Source organism: Penaeus monodon, chromosome 1 (assembly GCF_015228065.2).
Source record: "Penaeus monodon isolate SGIC_2016 chromosome 1, NSTDA_Pmon_1, whole genome shotgun sequence".
NCBI lineage: Eukaryota > Metazoa > Arthropoda > Malacostraca > Decapoda > Penaeidae > Penaeus > Penaeus monodon.
In genome coordinates this window covers 54962640-54977639 of record NC_051386.1, presented here as the reverse complement: position 1 = coordinate 54977639, position 15000 = coordinate 54962640, and the positions used below count along the sequence as shown (strand labels likewise).

At 36.2% G+C, this 15000-nt stretch overlaps 2 protein-coding genes across 13 annotated transcripts in view; one reads left to right on the top strand and one right to left on the bottom strand.

The window, feature by feature from the left end:
* Positions 1-3722, top strand: part of LOC119574481 (solute carrier family 35 member C2-like) — a 31385-nt gene extending 27663 nt beyond the window's left edge. For 5 of the 11 annotated variants that reach the window (XM_037921808.1, XM_037921794.1, XM_037921768.1 and 2 more), the window contains 6 exons: positions 11-83; positions 1179-1297; positions 1979-2112; positions 2328-2437; positions 2617-2745; positions 3017-3291. In XM_037921808.1, the coding sequence (XP_037777736.1) occupies positions 11-83; positions 1179-1297; positions 1979-2112; positions 2328-2437; positions 2617-2745; positions 3017-3190 (739 nt within the window). In that variant the 3' untranslated portion in view covers positions 3191-3291. Of the gene's footprint in view, positions 1-10; positions 84-1178; positions 1298-1978; positions 2113-2327; positions 2438-2616; positions 2746-3016 lie in introns of all 11 variants that reach the window. The other 6 variants (XM_037921735.1, XM_037921744.1, XM_037921801.1 and 3 more) reach the window with 4 other exon arrangements.
* Positions 3723-7965: 4243 nt separating this feature from the next.
* LOC119574470 (biogenesis of lysosome-related organelles complex 1 subunit 6-like) overlaps positions 7966-15000 on the bottom strand; it is a 7223-nt gene continuing 188 nt past the window's right edge. Inside the window, exons 1-5 of one of the 2 annotated variants that reach the window (XM_037921717.1) lie at positions 14767-14930; positions 10996-11183; positions 10206-10293; positions 9209-9295; positions 7966-8534 (exon numbers count right to left, since the gene is read on the bottom strand). In XM_037921717.1, coding sequence (XP_037777645.1) covers positions 8400-8534; positions 9209-9295; positions 10206-10293; positions 10996-11183; positions 14767-14769 — 501 coding nt within the window. In that variant the 5' untranslated portion in view covers positions 14770-14930 and the 3' untranslated portion in view covers positions 7966-8399. Of the gene's footprint in view, positions 8535-9208; positions 9296-10205; positions 10294-10995; positions 11184-14766; positions 14931-15000 lie in introns of those variants that run through there. The other variant, XM_037921708.1, reaches the window with a different exon arrangement.

Genomic DNA, 15000 nt, shown 5'->3' with positions numbered 1-15000 from the left:
TTCCTTTCAGATACACTATGTCTAAATCTACAGCGCTGCTTTTTATTCTAGTATTTGCAATTATTTTCAAACTGGAGGAAATGGTAAGTTTGTTTAAGAGTGTGAATTTAACATTATACTAGAAATGTTTCACACGCATATGCATATGTATGCACTTACACGGACGCACTCACATGCACTTCCACTCTCACACACCATGCACATGCACACGCTCACACAAAAGCACAAGCACGCACACAAGCACAAGCACACTCACACGCACAAGCCCACGCACACGCACTTGCACACTCACACTCCACTCACACTCACACTCACACTCACACTCACACACACACTCACACACACACTCACACACACACTCACACACACTCACACACACACCACACACACACACACACACACACACACACACACACACACACCACACACACACACACACACACACACACACACACACACCACACACACACACACACAACACAGCACACACAAACCACACAACAGCAAAACAAACCCGTATATGACGAAAATAGCCATCACACATAAGTACTTGCATAAAAGTCACCATGACCAACCTCAGCAGACAACAAAAACATCAGTGTCATTTGAATGCAAAGAGAGAGACTGGAGCATGAGAGAGAGAGAAGGAGGCAGAGCAGAGAGTAGCAAAGAGAAGGAGGTAAGTGCGAGAGAGAGAAAGAAGAGAGAGAGACGAGGAGGAGAAGAGGAGAGGAGGAGAGAGAGGGAGAGAAGGGAGAGAGGAGAGGGAGAGAAAGGGAGAAGAGAGAGAGAAGGAGAGAAGAGGAGAGAGAGAGAGGGAAGGAGAGAGAGAGAGAGGAGGGAGGAGAGAGAGGGAGGGAGGGGAGAGAGGAGAGGGAGAGAGAGAGGGAGGGAGAGGAGAGAGGGAGGGAGAGAGAGAGGGAGGGAGAGAGAGAGGGAGGAGAGAGAGAGAGGAGAGGAGAGGGAGGAGAGAGATGGAGGGAGGAGAGGAGAGGGAGGGAGAGAGAGAGAGGAGAGAGAGAGAGAGAGAGAGAGAGAGAGAGAGAGACACTCAGTCAGTCAGTCAGTCAGTGTGTATGTTTTGTACAGACAGATATTTATAGTTAGATTAGGATATAGAGATAGATTAATAAGTATTTGTGTAATGAAAAATAATAAAATTATGCTTCATTTTCCAGAGGTGGAGTGTTGTTCTCCTGGTTGTCCTAATTGCTGGAGGACTCTTTCTCTTCACCTACAAATACACCTTATTCAATCTCTTTGGATTCATTCTTGTTCTAATTGCTTCCCTGTTGAGGTTAGTGGTATTGGCGACTTTGTTGACGTTTGAATTCATTGCTTACTCATTGTTGCTAATCTTTATCATGATCATGGAAACGTTGCAACATAATTGTCCTCGTTAGTGCCTTGATAGTCATCTTGTATACACACAAGTACGTGCAATGTATGCTGAATCATCAACATGACTCATATAATTAAAACCATTCTACAATCTTAAAAAGATAATTTTATTACTGATGTAGCAGAAGGTGGAAAGTTAATTGAAGATTGGATGTAAACCCTCCCCAAAATCTGATGCGTAGTTTGAAGTTGATTAAGGTTGAGAGAGCTGAGTGAGTCACTTTTGCCCCAAATGTGAATAAGACCAGGGAGATAAAGATAATCTAGTATTCAAGGACTGTGTTTGCAGTGCTAGAATAATGATTATTAGTATTATGGTCATCATATGAAGACACTTATCTAGGAATATATTTATTTATATGTATATATATTTGCACACATCACTTCTTGCTAATAATTCGAAACATGTATCTCAACTCTTTAAATATTAATTAATGTTCTGTCAGACAAGCAGAAGTAGCAGGAAGGTTCAGCTTTAGCAACCATTTAAGATACAAATCATTTAGTTTCTTCTTATTCTAATTCTCTTTTCTGACCTCCTTGTGATCATTATCTATTTGAATTTTTCTCTCCTTAGCGGTCTGCGTTGGACATTGTCACAGCTGGTCATGCAGAAGTCCGAGCTGGGGCTAAGTAATCCCATTGATATGGTTTACCACATACAGCCTTGGATGACTGTATCACTCCTACCTCTTGCCGTTATTATGGAAGGTATAGTTACAATAAAGGAAAAAAAATTTGCTGAGGCTCATGGAAAGTCATTTTGAAAATAGATTAGTGTTGTGTGGGTGTTCGTGTATGTTTGTTCTTATTATCAGTAGTAATATATCTATATATATCTACGTATATATGTATATCTATATCTGTCCATCCATCTGTCTATCTATCTCAAAATTTAATGATTTCTCTTCTTTTTTTTATTACAGGGACAGCGATAGCAGCAAGTGAATATGGATTTAGGTTTACAGATTCTTCGGAAGCATTATATATGTGGGGGAGAGTTATATTTGGTGCTATTCTTGCTTTTTTTATGGAGGTAAGTTGTGAATAGGAACTGAATGCAAAGATCCATAAATAGTAAAATAGATAAGCAATATTACAACTACTCCTATTGTAAATCAGTATACTTCGGTACTGGGAACTTACAAGCTTTTCTGTGATAATTTTTTGTAGAGATTGTTCTTTTGACAGTAATTTCTTTTCAATATTTTTCAGGTGTCGGAATATCTACTGGTGTGTTTTACTTCATCTCTTACATTCTCTATTTCTGGCGTTGCCAAAGAAATCATGACACTCTCTTTGGCCGTTTACATCTACAATGAACATCTTACAAATATAAATGTGGTAAGTATTCAAAATATAATGATAATAAAAAAGTTTCCATTGATGTCCAAAGGGAAGTTTTAAAGTAGAATGAGAGTAGTCTAATATGTAGTGTGTCTTTCTATGTATTATTTTCTGGATTACACTTTGCATAATGAGAGTATGATGGCATTCTTTCTTGGACTCTAAACTGGGTATATAACTTTCAAAACAACACAGAACCAGAAACTGCTTAATAGAATGAAGTATTAGTTGCCAGCTATTTCATAGTATTGTCTCCTTCTTCCAACAGCTGGGACTCTTCTTCTGTATCATTGGGATCATCTTGCACGTGGTGTTGAAGGCCATACACCCACAAAAACCCCCACCGCCACAGCACATTCCCTTAACACCTGCGGAAAATTACCAGAAGGTTCCCCTCCTCTCTGAATCCGATGACGAGGAGCAAGAGCTCTATTCCAGGTAGTTTAGAAATGTGATAGCAGTGGTTGCACAAAATGACAAGTGAGATCGTGTCGTGTTGGAGTGGATTCTGAAATTCGTGTTGATGACTAGAGTGTTTATATATGATAAAATTGCCATGTCAAGTGTTATGTTTGCAGAATTTACCTATTACGGAATGGTACATTAAGAAGGTTGTTTCTAAATGAAAGACAGAATGGTAATTTGGTTTTGTGCTTATAATTATGGTGTATAGTGTTCAGTGGATGTATAGAAAAAGTGAAGTACATGTACATTCCATTTGTTTAGCGCTTACAAACTTTTTATTTCTTTTGTAATATATATTATGACAATTACATAGAACAAGTAAATATAAATATTGTGAATACATTTTCAGTTAGTCACAATAAATAAAAAAGTTTTATTATCAATAAAAGTGACATGTTTTTATTGAGTTAGTGTTCTTCATGTGCCTGTCTTTATCCTTTTCCTATGGATAAATTAGAACTTGAATATCAAACAATATTTATTGTTTTATAAAGTTTGTATTCTTCATGTGTTTGTCTTTATCCTTCATATATATCTGGTTCTTTGGTGTCTGAGGATATCGATTGAGTTTGGACTTCAGTTTTACAGTTATGATGTTGATGATGATAAAGAATTGATAATAATAACAGTGATGATGATATTAACATTACTAATTATAATAATGGTGATGAGAATAAGAATAAGAAAAATTTGATAATAATAGTAATAGTGATGATGATAATGATACTGATAATAATAGCTAAAGATAATCATAATTTTCATGATACTCTTAAAAGTCATTATGAAAATATGAGGGTCCAAAATAGTACTGGACCATGTACTCCTTAAACATTTTACATCTCACTTTTTAATTGCTCTACCCTCCTAATCCCTTGCTCGTTGTTTTTGTGCGGGGGCCTAGGAGATGGAGACTGGGTCCCAATGCAGGGGATCACCCTTTACCTTGGACCTTAGCCCTTTCCTTTTCCCTCTCTTCTTCATCCCCTTCTGTCCACTTCCTAAAGTGTGAGAGCTGTGTTGAGAGGCAGGCTTTGTGTCGGTCATGAGTGGCCTCGGGGAGCCATGGGCATGGTATTCCCTTGGTTAACTGCCTAGCGCTTACCCTTCGTGGGGACCCTGCGGGATAGACTGTTTCCTCTCACCATGGCTAATAATGGAGATCTTTTACCCTTACTAGGGTATTAATTAAGGCTTGCCCCTTCCTCATCTAAATTTGATTTCACTGGTTTTCCGACCCCTGCCTCTCTTTTGACCATGGCTCCGACAGCTGATATTAATACCCCCTCCTCGATGTTTGCTGTCAACACGATCCATTCTGAATCATCTTTACTCAACCTCCAGAATACACCCTTTCTCTCCCAACATCCTATATCCTCCATTTCATCTCATACTACACAATCTTTTCCTCTGTCTACCCCCGCTGCCCTTATTACTACTCTTTATCCTTATTGTCCTCCTCCCAACAGTACTACCTCTCTCCATATCACCCCATCTTCCTCCTGTCATCATCTTTCTACTGCTTCCACCTCTGCAAACCTTTTGAGTACCCTTTTTGGCCTGGCCAAATGGGATCAATTCTTTGTGATTCTCCCTACTGCCCCATACTCTGACAATACCCTTCTCTTCCAACAGTGTCCTTTTGCAGTCTTTCCGATCGTTCATACCTTGTCACAGATACATCTGAGACCCAAGCTCATGCACTATCTCTCCTGACTGAATTCACTGGCAAACCTATTCCTGCCCAACCTCACTCCTCCCTTAATACCATACCAGAACTGTTTCTGTCTCTCCAACTGATTGTCCTGTCTACCACAAGGACTGGTTAGACCTCATTGACTATGATGCAGCAGCAGTCCAGTGCTACACTATTCCTTCCAGAGGAAAATGTAAGTCCTACACCAATATTGCCAAGATAAGCTTCTGTAGACATGACCTCCCATGAAGTTTATGTTGGTGGAGTGTCTTGCCCTTTCCAACCATATTCACCTCTTCCCCATCAAGTGTCAGAAATGTTAGCATTTTGGCCACCTGCTAAACACTTGCTTCACAGCCTGCTGTGCCCAACTGTGGCCGTTCAAACTGCTCTGCTCAGTCACACACGTGTGCCAATTGTGGTGGCTCCCATAATGTATTTTATAGGAGCTGCCCTGCCTACAAGCTTGAATCAGAGGTAACAGTTCTCAGATTCAAACTAGGTTTTCCTCTTTCTACCTATTCCAAAACTGTACTTCTCAAGAAGTCTCAGCATCTCCCCCAGTATCTCTTTCCTCTACCCTGAACCATCCTATCTCTACTCCCTCTCTCTCCAGTCAAATTCCTTTTCCAGTCTACATCCAGATACTCCAATCTCTACCACTTCCCCATTGCCTACCCCTCCTTCTCACTCTGCCTGTCACACCGGAAAATCTAAACATTCCACTCCATCTTCTCCCGTCATTTCCTCTCCTACACCCACCCCTCCCTCTGCTCCTCAGACATTTGTTTCCCTCTTCTCCTCCTCTTTGTTTCTCAGGCCTCCTCACCCAGCTTCCCTCCAGAAACTCTTGAAGATATCCAAAACTTCCTCATCCACTCTCCAATCCCTCTATTCCTATTTGCTCTACATTCAAAGTATTTACCAGTATCCATCCTCCTCCTCCAAAGTTCCCCCTACCCCTCTTCCTCACCCAAAAAACACCCTATCCTCTCCTCCTCCATGTGCATCATCATTCACTCTTCCTTCCCCATTATCCTTAACACCACCAGTTAGATGCTCACGTCCCTTATATCACAACAATGTCCTCCGGATCCCTCCCCTCCTGACATTCTTCCCGATACTTTACCACCTTCCTGTTTCCTAATCTCATTCTCTGGATTCTTCTCCAACTTCTCCAACTATCATTTCTTACCATATTACCCTCTGATTATTTCAAAATAGCTCTTTTGCAGTTTTTCTCATACAGTGTTACTCTCCCTTCCTCCATTTGTTCTGATTACCCTATACCTTTAACCCAATCCCCTTTTACAAATCCCCAAGTATTCCATTTGCTCCCTCTCTATACCCTATTCACTACCATTCTATTCTAAAGTATTCTACGACCTTTGACATCTAACATGTTATCCTGATAGTTAATTCATTCATTTCCACCCTTTCATCACAATACTTTACCATAGTGCTATATGACCTCTGATGTCTAGCACATTTATTTCTTCTAACCATTAATCATTAACCATTTAACTGCTCTAACTTATGTATTCCTAGCCTAATTCAGTTTCTGGCTTACTAAGGCAAGCACATGCTTGTGTCATTATAAATCATTAAGTCTTAGTAAAACTGCATTTAGAACAAAAGATTATTTTTTTTCTAATGAGTTTATAAGTTGTCTGAAGTTAACATTGCTACAATTTCATAATCAATTATAAAATATTTTTTTGTACTTCACAGCCCATATAAATGGAAAATATTTTTCAAGCTATTATGTCAGTTGCTCCTAGTTTAAACTGAAAAGTCTATAGGTCACACAATAAAAATTCTAAATGTAACTAATCCAACTATCTAAGGGAGGGAGTCTGTATATCTGGCATGTAAGGGACATAATTCAAAGAGAGAGATCCATCTGAGCACAAGGAATGGAAAAGCTACAAGATAAGAGGCTACTTTAATGTAAGAAACTTAAGATTTTGTATTTTTTTTTTTTCACTATTGTTAAAAAGGAAATATAATCTTGAATAAAATCATGATTTTTTCTTTGTATTTTCCTTAAATGAGTTGTTAATAAGTTTTCTGAGGAAGAGATACGAAAGTTGCATATATTTTTAATCAACAGCCCTGGCATCTCCTGACAGTAAGCTTTATTCTGCAACTACCTGCCAGCTGTCACAAACTACAAAAGCCTTCCTCACCCACAGTTTAGGCACAAGAGAGTTGAGAATTAGTGTGGAGAATGCTTCTGCAGATCCCAACATGGTCACCTGAGGTCATTAGTTTACCAGGTTGATAAAATATGAGGTGAAGCGATCACCATTATAATCAGAATACTTTACTGATTCAAGCCTCTGTCTGTGAAGTCTCTTTTGATGTAAAATGTGGGTTTAGTGTTGCCCTACTCTTGGCTGTTTTATTCATTAATGCTGCTCTGAACAACAATATCTCTAAAGATGATACAAGAAATTTGCTCATATTAGAAAAAAATGTGTACATATCATCCTCCTATAGGAATTATAATAACAGTTTACTCATTTGCTGTCAGTGAGATAGCTTACTTGGTTTGTAACTATGCTTAGATATTTTTCCGTCAAAATGTTAGCATTTAGCCTTATGAAATGACCCTGGAAATATTCCAGAGATATTCCATAAGAAAACTAAATGAGTTTTTATTGGAAACTTTTCAATATATTTTATTTTCTTCCTTATGTTTATTCTTCAAGACTAGTAATGAAGGACCACAGACAGCCAGACACACACACATGCTCCCCTCCCCACCAATTTTTTTTTCTTCATATATTTTGATATACACTGAACTGTTATCCATAAGAGATTGTAGAAACTTTCAGAATAATTTTACATGAAATTGCAGACAGAAGTTTATGATGGACTCTCATATTCAACAATATTTAGCAACAACCATGAAAGTAACAGTTTTTGTTGTTAGGTAAATAGTAATACTACTTGATACTGCCATATATGCCCATATGTGGTTCTGGCATTCAGTTTTGTGTGGGGGGAAAAAAAAAAAAAAAACATTCAAATTATTTGGTAATAATATGTACTACAAATTTTAAAGTTTGGTAACAAAGACTTTATTATCAAATGTCTACAAATTAATAATCATTTATTAAGTACTATGAAGTGCATATTTGTGTACAAACATAACAATAACACAACATGATGAATTATATGCCCTAGTTTGTCTTTTAATATATATATATATACATATATTATGCTTAAAACCAGGAATACTAATATACAAACAACTTACTCATTCTTTTTTATAATCAAAAAATACATTCTCTGGCTACTTCTGGTCATATAAAAGCTTTCAATAACAATAATCCAACAATAAAAAAAAAAACATGGCATGTCTCTAACCTGCCTATGATTATGAAACAACTTCATAAACATTTACAGTGAACAAAGCACAATATAAGCCTGCAATGGACACATAAACTCATGTTCGCAAGGTAAACAACACTAAAGATCAAGAATTTCACTGTCCGTCCGGTGGAGAAGCCCAGGCTGGTTTTGCAATGAGGTGCTTTTCGCGCTCGGCTTGCTCAGCCCGGGCTTGCTCTTGGTTCAGGGCCTTCTGCTGCTGCTGCTGTTGCAGACGAATTGCTCTCCTCTGTATGGTGTGAAAAAATGCAATATTTTTTTAATTATGAAAAAAAAATAAAATAAAATAAATAAATAAAAATAATAATAAATAAATAATAATAATATTCATTAATAAAAAAATAAAATCAGGATCAAATATACTTCCTTGATACAAATGTAAATTTATAATGTACGGTAGTAAGATTCTATTAATGAGTGAGAATAAGCACAATCTGAGGTCTATGACACCACACTATGCCTACTTCAATCTGTAATTGTTATAAACTTTTCATATGATAGAAACAAGGCATAAAATAAAATTGAGGTGAAAAAAGAAAAGTTATGTATTCCTGAGCTATGATGTAAATTTGGAAGTAACAAAATGTACTTTTGTACAAATATTTCAAAACTGTTTACCTAAATATTGTAATTTTAACTCTCCCAATAGGCTAAATGTTAACAATCATTTAAAATTTGTAAAATATTAGATCTAAAACTAAAACTATATAATTTCAATACCTTTTTAACATTATAATCTATAGCACTTTAATAACAAAAAAAAAAAAAAAGAAGAAAAAAAAAAAAAAAAAAAAAAAAAAAAAAAAATAATATATATATAATATATATATATATATATATATATATATATATATATATATATATATATATATATATATATATAACCACTACACTAATACATACCTTGATTCGTGTTGTTCTTTCAGATATACTATTCATCTCTGCCTTAAGTCTTGTTAGTTTTTGGGAATAAATTGATACCTCGGCAAACTGAAATTAACATGAAAATGAGTTATTAGTCATCTAAGCACGCACAAGTACACATAATCTCCAACTCACCCACTCTCTCAATCATATGTCAAGTTAACCTGCTGTAGAATAAACCAGCTGATGTGAGAAGCTAGTATAAAGTACCTTAAACCTATAACTGAGGCTTCACTGTGTTCTACACGCTATATAGGTATGGTATGGGGTTTTGAAACTGTATTGGGACTAGTTGGTGTTCTTGGTGAGATGGGATGAATTTAATATGCAATTAATGCTATGGATTAGATTCTGGTTTTCTCAATAAAGACAGCAAGTTCTGAAGTAAAGGTAATGCATAATTCTGATCCTGACAAATGATTAAAAATAGTTACTGACTATATAGGTTTAAATTATAAAATTCAAAGAAGTCATCACATACAGCATTTGACTCCTTTGTCTCATATAATGACATTAGTAAACTTGTATTCAGTGAATGGCTATATTCTTGCAGACACATGGGGAGGAGAGACAAGAGAGAGAGGAGAAAGAGAAAGGAAGAAAATAAAGAAGAAAAAGAGAGAATAAGAAAGAGAAGAGAGAGAGAGAGAGGAGAGAGAAAGAGTGTGTGTGAGAGAGAAGAGAGAGGGAGAGAAAAGAGAGAGAGAGAGAGAGAGAGAGAGAGAGAGAGAGAGAGAGAGAGAGAGAGAGAGAGAGAGAGAGAGAGAGAGAGAGAGAGAGAGAGAAAAGAGAAGAGAGAAAGAGACAGAAAGAAAGAGAGAAAGAGACTGAGAGAAATCCTTTTGCCAAACCGTTCTTTTATTAAACCCTTTTTTTAACATTGGTAAATGAGTAGTCTTAAACTAAATCAGTCTAAATCTCCTACTTATGCTACCAATAATTCATAACCAGTATAAAAGCAAGAAAGAAAGCTTACCAATGCTGGCAAATTGAAGGTGGCTTCAACTTCCTTAAAGCGGTCATTCTCACCATGCAGACCTTCTGCTAATACCTGCTGATGTTGTCTGCAAAAAATCAGTGAAAATGTAAAAATAATTAGTTTATTAGAAGAAAGCAGTAGGGGAGGGTGATCAGTTTGTGAAAAGCAAGGTTCTACTAACCACACCTGACTCTGGCATCTGGAAACAGAGTTAAGTCAAAAATTACCACTATTTATGGCCAAATTTAGGTATGTATCAGAGAAAAAACAAAACAACATATAGTCTTTGATTCTCTAGTGGAACCTGGGCTTAAGTGAGGCAGAAAACAGGGTGTCACATTCATGTTCTGCTTATACATAATCTCAATTTTTTATCAAAGTTGTATGAAGCATGCTCTGATGTTACTGATCCATCAAAATTACTAGTACAAAGGAAAATGACCGAGAAAAATAAATACAGAGCTTGAATTTAACTGACATAATTAATCTTACCCAAACTATATTTGTTTCAGTCCATAAGCTGCATCTATATTTATGTAAATCATGTCTTGCTTAAAGTATATATACACACAGCTTGGCGACAGGTCTTCCCGACTCCTATCCACCCATACTTTTTTATTTTCTTTATATTTCTTTTCTATAACTAGTAAGAAAGAAAGAAGGAAAGAAAGAAAGAAAGGAAAAAAATAATGAAGACTATTCTTATGCCTCTGTGTGCACATCTAAGTGCAATAAAAGTGAGAGTTAGTAGAAAAGAATAAATAAATATAACTGGAAGCATACTTACAAAAGCTCCTTTAACTTGGCTTCAATTGGCTTCAGCTTGTTTTGATGTGCACAGATGACAGATGTTAAAGCAGCTAAAGATGGTGGGACTTCGCATTTCCCTGACCCATTCACTGCTGCTGCAGTGTTTAAATTCCCCTGATGAGGGTTTCTCTCCTTTACTGCTTGACTGGGCATTGTTTCTGATATCTGAAATGGCACAAAATTATACATACATAATTAATGTCTATATATGTGTGGAACATGGAAAGAAAACATATCAAAAGGAAATATGTCATTTACACAGAGAATATGTTGAGAGAGTTTGAACATTTTCCTGAGACAGCATTAAGAGACAAAACAAACCAACAGGAGTAGTATACAAGGTTACCAAACACACACACACACACAAACGCATACGCACACACATAAGGAATTGTGGAAAAGTATTGCCTTTTCCAAAATGTAACAAATCATTCTAGGGTAAGAGGGTTAGACTACACTTTACCTTCCCAAAGCATAATAATAATACCAAAAATAAGTAGTACTGTCCACCTCTCCAAAACAAAGTGACCATGTAGGAATTAAACTACATACTATCTGCTACAGGAAAAACTCTTCGTAAGTAAGGATAGAAAGACAAAGTACATCTACAAGAGAGGTAATTATAAAAGCTTTAAAGAGGTTCTTTAATGGCATAACCTGGAAACAATCCTGGATGAAGAGAACATTGATGTACAATATTCAACATTTTGCAAAGCCTATACGGAAGGATTAGACATATTTGTGCCAAAATTCAAAATTGATGCTAAAAATGGCCAAAAGTGGTTCAATACTATATGCAAAAGATTAGTGAAAGCAAGCTGTTCCTTTGGAAAGGGTTCAGAAGACAGATCTACAGTAATATATAAAAAATATTATATGGGAATAAATGAGTATACCCAAACCATGAGGAGGCAAACAGGATATGATCAGCAAATCTATAAATCAACCAAAGCTCTTCTTGAACTATATAAGTAGTTGAGACTAAAAGTAAAGATCAAATCATCACCATCAAAGACAACAACCTAATTTGTACTAAGGACAAAATGTGGAACAATCTCCAAAATACTGTTGTGTGCCAAAATGTGCATCTATTTAGAAAGTTACATGATAATTTAGATGGGACCCTCTGAGCCTTGCTTTTCTCACATATTTAAACACTATGTAAGAATAAGTAGGAAAGAACACACACACACATATAGTATTTCTTTTCTCTTTTATAAATATATTTTGTTAATATAGCATTACCGACTGAAAACAATTTCTAACCTTTTTCTTTCACACATTTTCTCCATTTCTCCATGAAGTATGTTTTTCTTACCCTTAATGTGTTAATTAGACAGCCACTAATTGGGGGCAAATATTCAGAATACCTTCACATAGCTGATCTCAATGATTTTGGTATCGATGGATTCCTCTCTCTCTCTAAAATACAAATACATCAAAATTATGCCACGGAAACCTCCCCGCCCCATTACCCACAATCTTGGCTCCTATAGCAGGAGAGGGCATGGCAGGTGCCAGGGAAATTCCCACCCAGGAAGACAAAGAATCCACCATGTATGTATGATAGGATGGAGCATGTGAGAATCCCATGGCTCCGTCAACTTCACACCTGAGCATCCTCACAGCTTATCTATCAATCAGAGTAGTAACTTTTAATTCCTAGGCTAGGCGTGTTTGCTTCATGTGTGTGTCGTATACTCTATCCTACTGTGAATACATGGAGGATTCTTTGTTGTCCAAGATGGGGGTTGGGGGGCAACAGCATAGTGAGTTATTATCTATATTGCATTCTTATATTATTCTTATTTTAACATGCAAAATTCCTGGTACCTCTGAATGCCCTCCCCTGCTATGTGGGCCAAGATTGTGGGGTTTGGGGTTTCCACAGAATAATTCATACATATATATATATATTTATGTGAACTAGATCATGAGAGGAATCTATCAATACCAAAATCGTCATGATCAGCTATGCAAAGGCATTCTAAACAATTACTATAATTGGCCATAATGAACACATAAAACAAAACTATTTGGTAAAGAAAAATATCTACAAAAAGTCAGAGTAAGCACATTCTGTCAAAGGCCAACAATTCTCCACCATTAATACTTGAGGAACATATAGCTTGCAGACATCCCAATGATAGGTCAACAATTAAATAACCTGGTCAAGGTCTAGTTTCACATTTGTGTTACAGGATGGTGGACTTTATCTTGAGGGATGACGTCCTTGGTTCAAAAATCACCATAAGAAATTCGGCCAAACTTCCAAGTGGCTTAAACCCATTAAATACAAATTCCAGCTTTCCCTTCTTCTTTTTTTCTATTTTCTGAAAAGTAGTTGATGTTCCATTATCTTGTATCATGAATATGACTTTTAAGCAAAATGAAATATTTCAAGAACTACTCTGTAATAAAAAAAAAATGGCACTTGGCACCAATTTTTTTTTTTTTTTATTCATATTCTTCCAGTAAAAACTGTGATGAAAACAATAAATCCTAAAACCATTTCCTCTAATAATTCCTATTATGGTTTGTTTAGCTTTAAAAAAATCCAATAAATGTCTCAAAATATTGAAGCTTTCACTGATTTTCAAAAATAATATGAATTTTTGAAAGCATATGACACAGAAAAATGCTTTTTGCACTTGAAAGCTTACATCCATTATTTTAACACATTCCTGATGGGTGGCATGTACGCACATGCCATGGCATGGCGGGACTATCTGCCGGGGGCATGTATGTACATGCCATGGTGGATGTATGGAGATGCCATAAGTTATTTTTTGTTACAATCATGGCAAAATATTATTTTTCTGGCAGTGAAAGTGTGATTAAGTCGTTTTTAACACTTTCTCATTTTTACTAAAAAAAAAAAAAAAAAAAAAAAAAAAAAAAACTATGATTTTAACTCCATGATGCCACACACTGCTTATTTTATTCAGACTAAAGACTGAATAATGATCAACTATGGAGTCTATTTAACAACAAAAATACCCTTCAGTCTCGATTTATCAGGAAGTTTGGCAAGTAGAGACTTTAGAAAATAATGAAAACTGAAAATACAACATATCTTCGTAGTATTACGAAGAAACGGCATGGGATGCTGGTATTTGGCTTGAGTGGTCACGCATGCTAGGGGGACGATATAAGCTCCCGGCAGCGGGGCCCGGACCACTATGAATACTACCCGTCTGATACGTCTTCATTATTTTTTCAAAATAAACTCTCATAGAGGAGTTGAAGTTCTATTTAATACACCATTTCATTACCAGCATGTAGCAATTTTTAAACCATAAACAAACTTTTGCTTTAGTTTCAGTTTCACACAGAAGATAGGCAAATTCTAAGAACACAGACAACTGAAATAATCTACATAGGCAAATAATGAATGAAGAAAATTGATTGCAACAAAGTCCAAGTTGACTGAGGTAAAGCTTCTCAGTTAGCAGGGATTTTAGTTCATACAGCAAAGTTTGTGGATTCCCAGGAATTCCCTCTAAGTTTATTAGCTGGATTAATTAGGACTTAGTCTCAGGGGGTGTGGTCCCTTTGTTAATAATTTCCAATGGTTTCACTTATGGAATGGAAACCAAGAGTCACACATGTTACATAGTAAATAACTGGAACAAGAAATTGTTAGGTTGGAATGCTGTGAAAAAAGCAAAAACAAAGTTATTGAACCTAAAAATTTGCAACTATCTAACTATCTAGCTAACTATCAGTGCCATACACATTCACTTACCATCTTCGTGGAACAATGTATTCACTCGTTTTAAATTATGTCATATGTAAATCTTGGCCCGTTCATCAACCTCTTTTTCCAAAGCAAAAATTTTTATTTTATTTCAACTGTGGAAGATAGGCAGTCACATGCAATATAAACTTGATAAACCAAACGAAATAAAACGATTATGAAGCACTCATCAATTCAGTTGACATTAAGAGCTATTAGATTGCTACGTGAATCTTTTTGCGA